The sequence below is a fragment of the Chiloscyllium punctatum genome, chromosome 3 (genome assembly GCF_047496795.1).
Source record: "Chiloscyllium punctatum isolate Juve2018m chromosome 3, sChiPun1.3, whole genome shotgun sequence".
NCBI classification, from domain to species: domain Eukaryota; kingdom Metazoa; phylum Chordata; class Chondrichthyes; order Orectolobiformes; family Hemiscylliidae; genus Chiloscyllium; species Chiloscyllium punctatum.
The window spans coordinates 43026505-43039105 of record NC_092741.1 but is presented as its reverse complement, the minus strand read 5'-3'; the positions used below and the strand labels follow the sequence as shown (position 1 = coordinate 43039105).

General features: G+C 38.1%; 1 protein-coding gene across 1 annotated transcript in view; it reads left to right on the top strand.

The window, feature by feature from the left end:
• Nucleotides 1-12216, top strand: part of armc2 (armadillo repeat containing 2) — a 238005-nt gene extending 225789 nt beyond the window's left edge. Inside the window, exons 16-18 of the mRNA XM_072552378.1 lie at nucleotides 5343-5475; nucleotides 6628-6788; nucleotides 11699-12216. Coding sequence (XP_072408479.1) covers nucleotides 5343-5475; nucleotides 6628-6788; nucleotides 11699-11895 — 491 coding nt within the window. The 3' untranslated portion in view covers nucleotides 11896-12216. The remainder of the gene's footprint in view (nucleotides 1-5342; nucleotides 5476-6627; nucleotides 6789-11698) is intronic.
• The last annotated feature ends 385 nt before the right edge of the window (nucleotides 12217-12601 follow it).

Below are 12601 nucleotides of genomic sequence, written 5' to 3'. Positions count from 1 at the left end.
AATTATTGCCTTCTCTGCTATAATACACAATGGTTCTATTATTCTATGTAAAAAGTGATTCATTGAATATGAGTGTGCTGCGAACATGATGAAATTATAAAGGTTAACAAGGAGGTTAAAAATTAGAATACAGGTTGTTTTGCTATAATGTATGTTTAGTTAACGTGAATTCACTGTAATGCTATTGCCAAATTAGGGACACTGTTTCTAAAGCATGAAATTTTAAAAGGTGTGTTGGCTGTAATGTAACTACATTGCCAACACTTCCAGCACTGTTTCTAAAGTGTGATTTTTCTGAAATGCAGGGTTGCACAAGAATGCAACCATTGCATTATAAAAGAATTACCTGTACAAGAAAAAGTAAACTAGAAATGTGTAAACATATTGTAGGATTTGTCCAGATTTTTTAAAGAAGCTAACAAAGTGAGTATTGGGCCAAAGAAAGTGAGTCTGGGGAATTAATAAAATAAAATAAGGAAATGGCAGATGAATTGGATGGCTATTTTTCAATGGTCTGCACTATAATATATATAAGCAACATCCCTGAAATAGATGTAAATCAGGAAATAAAAGAGAATGAGGAACTGAAGAAAATTACAAGTCACCAGGGAAGAGATACTGAACAAATTGTTAGAGCTGCTGGCTAACAAGTGCAATGGTCATAATGGACTTCGACTTACAGTCTTAAAATAAATGGAGAGTGAGATATTTGATGCATTGGTTTAAGTTTTTTTGCAAAATTCCAATAGTCTAGGAAGGATCTGTTAGACTGAAAGACAATGAATGTGACTCCTTTATTCAAAAAGAGAGGGAGACAGAAAATAGGAATCTCCAGGCCAGCTAGTTTAACATCTATCACAGGGAAACGGTTAGAAGTTGTTATTATTAACTATGTTATAGCAGAGTAATTAAAAGTTCATGGCATTCAAGCAGAGTGAACTTGGTTTTGTGAAAGGGAAATCATGGTTAACCAAATTATTTGGGTTCTTTGTGAAAATAACACATACGTGGATAAAGGGGATCTGGTAGATATACTGTTTTTAGATTTTCAGAAGGTATTTTATAGGGCGCTACTTCATGGATTATTTCAGAGAATGAAATAAAATATTGGCATGGATGGAAGATTAGCTAGCTAACAGGAAATTGAGAGTAGACATAAATGAATCAATTTCTGCTTGTCAAGTTCGAACAAATACAGTGCCACAATGATCAGTGTTGGGGCCTGAACTCTTCACAATTTATATAAATGACTTGAAAGAAGGGACACCCTCATAAGAACAGGATATGATGCCACAGCGAGAAACCATAATGACCTCCCCAGGAGACAGACACTGGTTGCGCCCAATAGGGGACCCTTCATTGTCAAGTACTTCCCGGGAACAGAGAAATTGCGCCATGTTCTTCGCAGCCTGCAACACTTTATCGAATGAGGATGAGTATCTTGCCAAGACCTTTGCTACGCCTCCACTTCTCACCTTTAAACAATCGCCAAACCTTAAACAGATGATTGTTTGCAGCAAACTGCCCAGCCAATAGGACAACATCGACCACAACACTGTACAACCCTGTCATGGCAACCACTGCAAGACGTGTCATAGTGTCATGGATACTACCATTACACGTAGGTACCCCACCCACCATGTACGTGGCAGGTACTCATGTGACACAGCCAATGTTGTCTATCTCATACGCTGCAGGCAATGATGCCCTGAGGCATCGTACATTGGCGAGACCAAGCAAACACTGCAACAGCAGATGAATGGACACTGCACAACAATAACCAGATAGGGATGTTCCCTCCCAGTCAGGGAACACTTCAGTGGTCAGGGGCATTCAGCCTTGGATCTTCGGGTGACCATCCTTCAAGGCAGACTTCAGGATACACAACAACACAGAGTTGCCGAGCAGAGGGTGATAGCCAAGTTCGGTATCCATGAGAATGGCCTCAACTGGGATCTTGGGTTAATGTCACACTACAGGTGACCCCTCTACACTATACACTCTCACACATGCACTCACACACAAGCACACAGACACACACACTCTTACATACTTACACACTCAAGCAGACCTCTCTCATGCATACATTCTCTTTCAAGCACCCACACCCCCCCCAAACATTTACATTCAGCACACACCCTCTCACAGGCATATACTCCACTACACTCATGCACACACTCCATCTAGCATGCGCGTGTGCGTACACACACGCACTCTTTCACTCCCTCACGTGTACACAGACATATAAGTCTAGGGAGTGAATCTGCATTTGCAGAATTGTATTTGCAGATATGTTCAATTTCATTCAAAAAGTACCCAATTTGTAAGCAGTCAATATTTTTTATAATCCATGTGACATTTTATACATTCCTACTTCAGGAATAGAATCATTTATGTCTGACTCAAGATTGGAATACATACAGACTCTAACCTCACACCTTTAATGCATTGTCTAATCTGAGATGTCACTTTTTTTTTATAAAACCTTAAGTTATCTCAGGAATGTGACTTGAAGGAAGTTCTGACATTTACATATTATTGAATCAAAACCTGCAACCCATTCTAAAAGATGAAAGACATAACAGCAATCTAGGTTTGTTCAATGTATTGCATCAGTTGTATGATACTATGATGTTTTTCAATAAATACTGTGTACTATGTTCCTACTCCAGTAGCTACCTGACAAAGGAGCAGTACTCCAAAAGCTTGTACTTCCAAATAAACCTATTGGACTATAACCTGATGTTGTGTGATTTTTAATTTTGTCCACTCCAGTCCAACACCAGCACCTCCACATCTTGAATGAAGAGATGGAGGTTTTGGTTGCTACATTTTCTGATGACATAAAGATTAGTCGAAAAGTGAGTTCTAAAGAGGACTTGAGGTTACGAAGCAATATAAATAGGTTAAGTACATTGGCAAAGATTTTGTAAATCGAATATAATGTAGGAAAATGTGAAATCATTCCTTTTGGCAGGTAAATTTTAAAAAGGGCATATTGTGTAAATGATAAGAGCAGAGCTCTGAGATGCAGAGGATCTGAGTGGGCTAGTACATGAATATAAAAGATTATAACACAAGTACAGAAAATAATTAGAAAGGCTGGGAAAAAAGTGCCATTATTTATTGAAAGAAGAATTGAATAGAAATTAAGGGAGGTTATGTTGCAATTATTCAGGGCATTTGTGAGACTCCAAGTGGAGTACTGTTTACAGAATTTTCTAAAGAAGAATCTAAAAGTATTAGAAGCAGTTTAGAGAAGATTTTCTAGAGAAATACCTGAAATAGGTGGGCTGTCTTACAAGGAATGGTTTGAAAGGCTCAGCTTATATCCGCTGGAGTTTATAAGATTTAAACCTACAAGATCCTGAGGAGTCTTGTCAAGGTGGATGTCAAAAGGATGTTTCCTTTTATGGGAGAATCTAGACATAGGGATCACTGTTTCAAAATAAGTGGTTGCCCATTTAAGACAGATGTAGAGACTTTCTCACAGAGGGGATGCAGTAGCCTGGTGTTTCTGTCATTTGACTAGCGAGCCGAGACCCAGGTATGTTCTGGATTTGAATCCTGCCATGGCAGATAATGGAATTTAAATTCAATAAAAATCTGGAATTAAGAGTTTAATGATGACTGTGAAACCATTGTCAATGGACTTATACTGAACAGTCAGCATGACTGTGTGCAAGGGAAGTCTTGTCTCACAAATTTGATTGAGTTTTTGAGGACATGATGAAGATGTCTGTGACCAGTGGTTTTCCACAAGGATCAGTGCTGGGACCCTTGATGTTTGTAATATATATCAATGGTTTGGATGAAAATGTAGGTGGTCTGATTAGTAAATTTGCAGACAACGTGAAGACTCTGTTCTGCAGTTCTGGATAGTGAGGAAGGTTGTCAAATGATACAGTAGGATATAGATTAGTTGGAATGTTGGGTAGAGAAATAGTAGATGAGGTTTATCCAAACAAGTGTGAGGTGATGCATTTTGGGAGGTCAAATGCAAAAGGAAATTATATGGTAAATTGCAGATCCCTTAACAGCAATGATATCGACAGGGATCTTGAAGTCCAAGTCTATCATTCCCGAGAAGTGGTAACACAAGTGGATAAGATGGTAAAGGAGGAGAATGGCATGTTTCCCTTCATTGATTGAGGCATTGAGTATAAAAGTTGGTAAGTCAGGTTGCAGCTATATAAAACTTTAGTTTGGTCATATTTGGAGTATTGCATGCAATTCTGATCGCAACACTATAGGAAGAATGCGGAGGCTTTGGGGAGGATGCAAAGGAAGTTTACCAGGATGTTGCATGGATTGGAGTTTGGATAAAGAGAGGTGGGACAAACATCGATTGTTTTCACTCAAGCTTCAGAGGCAGAGGGGTAACCTGATTAAAATACATAAAATTATGAGAGGCATGGACAGGGCAAATAGTAAGAGTGTTTTTTTTCTCAGGATAGGAATGTCAAATACTAGGGAGCATAGGTTTAAAGTGAGAGGGAGAAAGTTTGAAGATGTACGAGGCAAGCTTTTTACACAGATGGTGGCAGGTGCCTGGGATACACTGCCAGGGGAGATGGTAGAAGCAGATGCAATGGCACTGTTGAAGAGGCATTTAGACAGAAGCATAAACAGGCAGGGAACAGAGAGAAGCAAACTATGTGTAGAGAGATTGGTTTAGTTTAGAATGGCATCATGGTTAGCACAGACATGATGGGCATGTTCTTCTGCACTGTTCTATGTTCCATCTTTAATCTTCAGGAAAACCCATCTGGTTCACTGATGTCATTTAAGAAAGAAAATCTACTATTCTTACACAGTCTAGCCTGCATGTGACTTCAGACCAATAGCAATGTCTTGACAATTGCCGTTAGGGAAATTAGGGATAAGCAATTAATGCTGCTCTAACCAGCGATGTCCATGGCCTGTGAATGAATATTAAATAAAAAGTCTTTGGAACACTTCTTCAATAGGTACTGAAAACAGAGTCTGAATGTTTTCTTGAAGCAGAAGTAGATGGATTTTAGATGGATTGTTTCAATCAGCAAAATTATTGGGATAGATGGGGATGTTGAGTTATAAGATCAGCTATGAACTTCGTAAATGGTGGGGAAGGCTTGAGGGGCTGAGTAGCCAACTCCTGCTCCTAATTCATTTTTAAACTTCTCACAAGGGGAGGGGAAACAGAGACACATATGCCCTGACAACCTGGGTTTGATTCCTGTCGTAACTAAGTATTTTCTTTATTTTTGGCTTCTAAGGAGTTTTCTTAACTAACATTCAGCTACCAAAAAAAAAGGAAATTTTGTTTTGCTAAAATTATTGTTTTATTTCCCATAATTTAGTCGATAAATTTATGATCACATTATTGGATGCCAAACACCAGGACGTCTGTTTTGCTGCTTGTGGAGTGCTTATAAATCTGACAGTCGATAAAAACAAACGGCCCATATTGAAACAGGATGGAGGGATAAAAAAGTAAGTATAAAACTCTACATTTTATGTTAACTGATATTACAATAAATGCCTCTTTTCATGCAGGTATTATCACCTGGCTTGTTACTGCAGTATTTTTACTCAGTTGTTGGTTTATTTGGGTGAATTGGAGTATCAATGCAAATTAATTACTTATCTGTGTCTTATTGATGTTGAATCTTCAAAAAAAGGTTTCACCATCAACAACCAGAGGGAAGGTCTGCTAAAGCCTCCAAGAAACAGATTAGCCATAAAATCATTGGGAAATTTAACCCCATTTAATTTATAGTTTCATTTTAAGAAAATGGATCTTGAGTTTCTGTGGGAGCTCTCCATATCCACTGGTGGGAGTCACGCAGAATGCCCAAGGAAGTATGAACATTGAAGACAGCCATTTCCTAAAAGATTGTGCTGGCCTCTTGCCAGGGCCACAGCAAGAAACTGAAGCACGCCTGTGGAATTTCATGTCCCTGATCATTTTGTAAAGAAATATGTTTTGTTTTATGAAGATGCTGGGCCATTTCATCTGATCCCACTAGAATTTCGAAGGATCAGAAGGATGGATGACCCTTAACTTTCCTTTCATTGGCAGGTAAATGAAGGGTGCTCACCCAATAAAGAGGCATAAACTTTAGCTAAAGGTTGCACTTATAAAAGAGTGGGGAATTATGAATTAGGGTTGGTAAAAATGTTTTGCCCCCGCCACACCCTCCATATTTTCAGATCTTTACACTGTTTTCTGCAACCCACTGTATAAGCACTTAATTAATAGGAAAAAAATCTTGCATGTCTTCAGGACTTTGGGATTCCAGACATATCTTTGGCAGAGTCTGATGCACTATTACTGGTGAAATGCAAGAAACACAAGACCTCTCAGACTTGGCAGTTCATAGGCTTACCTCTATTCTGATCAGTAATGTTTTAAGAATGTGAAAGATGTTCTACCCCTAATGAGGTTTTGTAAAATTGCAGCACTAACCTAGGATAGGAAACTAATTTCAAACCCTTAGCATGCTCCTGCCGGGGCTATGATCGGGATGCACTGAAAGGCCACAGATTTCGAACTAAAATCTGTTTTCAAATGCTATGAGTAAAATAGCTGTTGATTCAAAATATATTTTTGAGTGACTGTGCTATATTTTGTTGATATTCTAGGTTAATTGACTGTTTGCGAGACTTCGGGCCTACCGATTGGCAATTGGCCAGCCTGGTCTGCAAAACCCTTTGGAACTATAGTGAAAAAATAACCAGTACTGTGTTGTGCTTTGGAGAAAATGAAACTGATGAACTTCTGGAACTCCTTCCAGCATATTTAAGTAAGAACCTTAAAACCACTTTGCCTGTGATAGTTTCTGTAATATATAAATATACAGTCAAATTGATGTTTAATGAGGCTGACCTCTGTATCCATCAATTTGGGAATTGTGTAGAATACCCGATTTCAGTATTTCATTCCTTTCTTTTTAAAAGTAATGAACAGTGAATGAACAATTCATAGAATTAACTTATAGCTACAGATTGCACTCTGTGTTTTAGCAACCTGTTCATTGTCAGCTGGTCAATGAAGTAACCCATCCTGGGGAATTTCTGGCCTATACTCATCTTCTGATATAGCCTGTTACAAAGACACACTCCTACTCTATATATATTTATATCACATACTTAATATAAGATGTTCCCAAAGAGATTTACAACAGTATATCAAACAAATGTTGACACATGGGGTAGGATGAAGTCCATTTTCAGCATTAAGAATGTAACATTTAGAGAACAAGGACCTTCAGAGGTTTAAGGTTGCAACAGTCAATTCTACCTTGCAATAGGGGCAGGAATTATTGCAAGGTTTTTGATAGGTCCCTCAAGATAGCTTGGGGTCTCTGAAAAAAATTCTAGGGTCATTGATAATTGGAGAAAGAGACAGGGACAAGGAAAGACTCCATGTTAGGAGTGGCAATTTTTATCTGTCCAACAGAGAAGGAGTCAAGAGTAGTTCAATGGCTCTGTGCTATTAGACAAGCTTAAGAGGATGCTCTCGGAGTAGGTAAGCAGCTAAAAATTGGAGATAAAACTATGAAGAAGAAATCCTGGGGAGCTGAGAGTGGAAGAGTTACTGACTCTTGGGCGAAACCGTGAAGGGCTCTGAAAAAAGTCTGTGATTATTGATATTTCCATGCAGCTGAAAAAGTGAGTGTTGAAAAATCATAAGCAGGATTTGCTTGATGTAAACGAGCAATATTACAACTCGAAGGAAAAACAGGAGCAATTTTTGCCGTGGTCAAACTGACTATTGGCCAAAAGCTAAAGTTGTGATAGTGAATAAGTATTGGAGTGCAGTTTTGGGTTTATTGGGAGTATGAAATTAGGAGGATAAAAGAAAATGCACAGTTGTTGAGGCAATCCATAACAGAGTGCGTCTTAAGAGAGTATTTTGTGGCCAGATCCACAAAAATTGAGTTGTAATCCTTTGTGAAGTTTATTGAAGTTTGATGGCCCATTGTGTCATTAATGTTTGGTGAAAGTCAATAAGAAGTCTGTGTTTGCTTTTGCTATTTGATGTTCACTGTAGCGAGTCCAATCACAGTACATTACCCATATAATGTTAATTCTAGGGTTTAAAAATAAGTAATATTGTATATTGGGTTACTGTTTTAACTTGTATAGCAAAGTATTGTTATTGTTTACACCATGGATGAGCAAAGGATCATAAATATAAATTAACCACAATCAGATCAAGCATACAATTTAGGAGGACTTTTTATGTAATGTTGAGAAAATGGTGCGACTGAAGCAGATAGCTTGAAATATTTAGGCTGAAGCTTTCTTCATACATGGGAAATTCAGGGACAGGATGGGAAGGTTTAATTAGAGTGGAAAGTCTGTGTGGAGAATGTACATGGCATTCACCAGTTGGACTGACGCTTAATGACAGGGATCTTAACTTTCCAACACAGACTGAGACTGTCATAATGTTAGGGGCTTGGATCAAGAGGAATTTGTTAAGCGTGTGCAAGAAAATGTTTTGATTCAGTATATGGATGTACCTATTAGAAAAGGAGTAAAACTTTACCTACTCTTGGGAAATAAGGCAGGGCAGGTGACTGAGGTGTCAACGAGAGAGCATTTTGGGGCCAGTGATCGTAATTCTATTAGTTTCAAAATAGTGATAGAAAAGGATAGACCAGATCTAAAAATTAAAGTTCTAAATTGGAGGAAGGTCAATTTTAACAGTATTAGGCAAGAACTTTCAAAAGTTGATTGGGGCGAATATTCACAGGTAAAGGGATGGCTGGGAAGTGGGAAGACTTCAAAAATAAGAAAATGAGAGTCCAGAGATAGTATGGTCCTGTTAAGGTGAAAGGAAAGGCTGGTAGGTGTACAGAATGCTGGATGACTAGAGAAATTGAGGTTTTGGTCAAGAGAAACAAGGAAGCATATGTTAGATATAGAGAGCAGGGATCAGGTGAATCCCTAGAAGAGTATAAAGGCAGTAAAAATATACTTAAGAGGGAAATCAAGAGGGCAAAAAGGGTACATGAAACATCTTTGGCAATAGGGTTAAGGAGAATCCAAAGGGATTCTACAAATACATTAAGGACATACGGGTAACTGGGGGGCGAATAGGGCCCCTTAACGGTCAGCAAGGCCACCTATGTATGGAACTACAGAAGATGGGGAGATACTAAACAAGTATTTTGCATCAGTGTTTTACTGTGAAGAAGGATATGGAAGCTAGAGAATTTGGGGAAATAAATAGTAACATCTTGAAAAATGTCCATATTACAGAAGAGGAGGTGCTAGGCATCTTAAAATGTGTAAAGGTAGGTAAATCCCTGGGACCTGATCAAGTGTACCCTAAGAATTTGGGGGAAGCTAGGAAAGTGATTGCTGGGCCCATTGCTGAGGTATTTGAATCATCAGTAATCACAGGTGAGGTGTCAGATGACTGGAGATTGGCTAATGTGGTGCCACTACTTAAAAAAGGTGGTAAGGAAAATCCAGGGAACTATAGACCGGTGAGCCTGACACCAGTGGTGGGGAAGTTATTGGAGGGAATTTTGAGGGACAGGATTTACATGTATTTGGAAAGGTAAGGACTAATAGTCCTGATTAGGGACAGTCAACATGGTTTTGTGAATGGGAAATCGTACCTGACTAACTTAATTGAATTTTTTGAAGATGTAACAAAAAGGATTGATGAAGGCAGCGTGTTGGATGTGATCTATATAGACTTCAGTAAGGTGTTTGACAAGGTTCCAAATGGTAGACTGATTAACAATGTGAGATCACATGGAATACAGGGAGAACTAGCTACTTGGATGCAGAACTGGCTCAAAGTTAGAAGACAGGGAGTGGTGGATGGTTGCCTTTTGGACTGGAGGCTTGTGCCACAAGGATTGGTGCTGGTTCCATTGCTTTTTGTCATTTATATAAATGACTTGGATGTGAACATAGGAGGTATGGTTAGTAAGTTTGTAGATGACACCAAAATTGGAGGTATTGTGGATAGTGAAGAAGGTTACCTCAGGGTACAACGGGACCTTGATCAGATGGCCTGGTGGGCTGAGGAGTGGCAAATGGAGTTTAATTCAGATAAATGTGAGGTGCTGCATTTCGGAAAAGCTAACCAGGGCAGAATTTATATACTTAATGATAACAAAGAGACCTTGGAATGTAGGTTCATAGTTCCTTGAAAGTATAGTTGCAGGAAGACTGGATAGTGAAGAAAGCGTTTGGTATGCTTGCCTTTATTGGTCAGTACATTGAGTATAGGAGTTAGGAGGTCATGTTGCAGCTTTACAGGACATTGGTCAGGCCACTTCTGGAATACTGCATTCAATTCTGGTCTCCCTGCTATAATAAAGTTGTTGTGAAACTTGAAAGGGTTCAGAAAAAATTTACAAGGATGTTGCCAGGGTTGGAGCGCTTGAGCTATAGGGAGAGGCTGAATATGCTGAGGCTATTTTCCCTACAGTGCCAGAAGCTGAGGGGTGACCTTATAGAAGCTTATAAAGTCATGAGGGGCATAACTGAAGTGAATGGTTAAGGTCTTTATCCCAGGATGGAGGAGTCCAATACTAGAGGGTATAGGTTTAAGGTGAGAGGAAAGATTTAAAAGGGAACTAAGAGGCAACTTTTTCACACAGAAGGTGGTGTCTGTATGGAATTAGCTGCCAGAGGAAGTGGTGGAGGCTGGTACAATTACAACATTTAAAAGGCATCTTGATGGGTATATGAATGGGAAGGGTTTAGAGGGATATAGGCCTAATGGTGGCAAATGGGACAAGATTAATTTAGGATATCTGGTCGGATGAGTTGGATTGAATGGTCTGTTTCCATCCTGTACAGCTCTGTGATTCTATGACTCTATTTTTAAGGGACCAGTAAATTTATATATTACAACAGTAAATGTTATTGGCTGGTAAGTATTATTATTTATTCCATTTCGTGTTGCTGTTTTTCTTGCCTCTTTTAATAATGGTGATGATTTCTACAACTTTATGTGACTGAAGCAGAGATAGTGATCTACCTATTGACTGTGTATCTTTGAGACTTCAAGCCAGCTTATCTGTATCCATACTGACTTTGAAAGGATTTCTTTCAATATGACACTAAGTGGCTTAGATTACACACACTTTAGGGTGTGTAATCTCAATTAGACAAACTGGGAGAAAAAACCTGAATAGTTTAAAAGAACATGCAAATTTATTTATAATTATATTCCAATTATACATATTGAAACTCAAATAACACTTCAACAATGTTACCTCTACTTTATACACAGTAAATAAATAAGATTCCCACAGGAAAATAGCTACCTTATACTTTTGCAAAATAGTCCATCATTAAACTCTTATCACTATCATTTAAAATAAAAATTCTCTGCTTAGTAACCTGTAATTTACATTTTTGGAAGTCTAAGATTTTATAAATAAATTTTCAATATCTCCCTGGTTATCATTGGTGGTTTATGTGGAACTGCAAAGTGAAACATCCTTGACATCATCCTCGCCTTTTGCCGGAGAGCCTGAGGAGTCCAAGTGTGAATATCAACCAAAGCTGTGATTTAACACTGGGGCTTTGTAGTTAAGTGACTTGTACACGAATCAATTGCTGCATCACTAGTACTAAATAACTAGTTGGCTATTTAAGCTTAATCAATAAATGAGGCAAAATATTGATTTTGATTTTTACTTGAAAATTGTCATTTTCCTCTTTTATTTCTTAGATGAAGAAATTGCATTAAATGTTGCCATCAATGGTTCAGATGAAGGACTGCTGGAACACCACAAAATGTGTTGGGAATCTGAATTTGTACCTGTGGCTCAACAATTACTGTGTAGGATTCAGCATTACCACAGGCACCCAGAAGCTTTACCATCTTCGTCACTGCAGAACTGCTCCCCTTCAAAAGGTTTATTCTAATATTTTATTGCCAAGGAAAACAAAACTCGACATGTTTTTTGATTTGCTTGATCTAACATACTGAATATTGATTTCTTAAATAGTAATATATAACTACTGAATGTCACATCGCAATAGCATTTTGTTTAGATTTGGCTTCATAGTTTAATTTACTTTATGAAAATCAAAATCCCTAGTGTCTTGAAAGTATATGATATGAACTTAAAAATTTATCCCACTTCATGGACATATGGCATTTTAAGCAATTGGTTTGTAGAGTCTGATGTTTGGCCTTTGTGAATGTTTTTCTTTGTATTAATGTACAGTGTAAGATACAGCAATGATCTGATCTATTGATAATAATTTTAGAAAATTGTAAATATATTTTTGTACATTATGAATAGTTTTAATTTTGAGTTTATTCAAAGTCTCTGTGACACTTTGATTTAATGCGAGTGTCAGATTGTCTCTCACCAGTGAAGTATATGAACAGAAAATATAATAAATGGTTTGTATTTATGTCCCCAAGACAAGAGGGTCCCAGTGCAGTGTATAAAAGTGACATTGCAAGCCATTAGTAGAGAAAAAACTATCACAGAACTTGAAAGTACAGGAGGTCATTCATCCTATGACAGTTCGCCAGCTCCCTGAAAATGCTACCCTTTCTATAATTAAGTTCTCTTACTTTCCTTTTCCAAATTGCCTGGTTTCTGGGAATTTCTAGTGA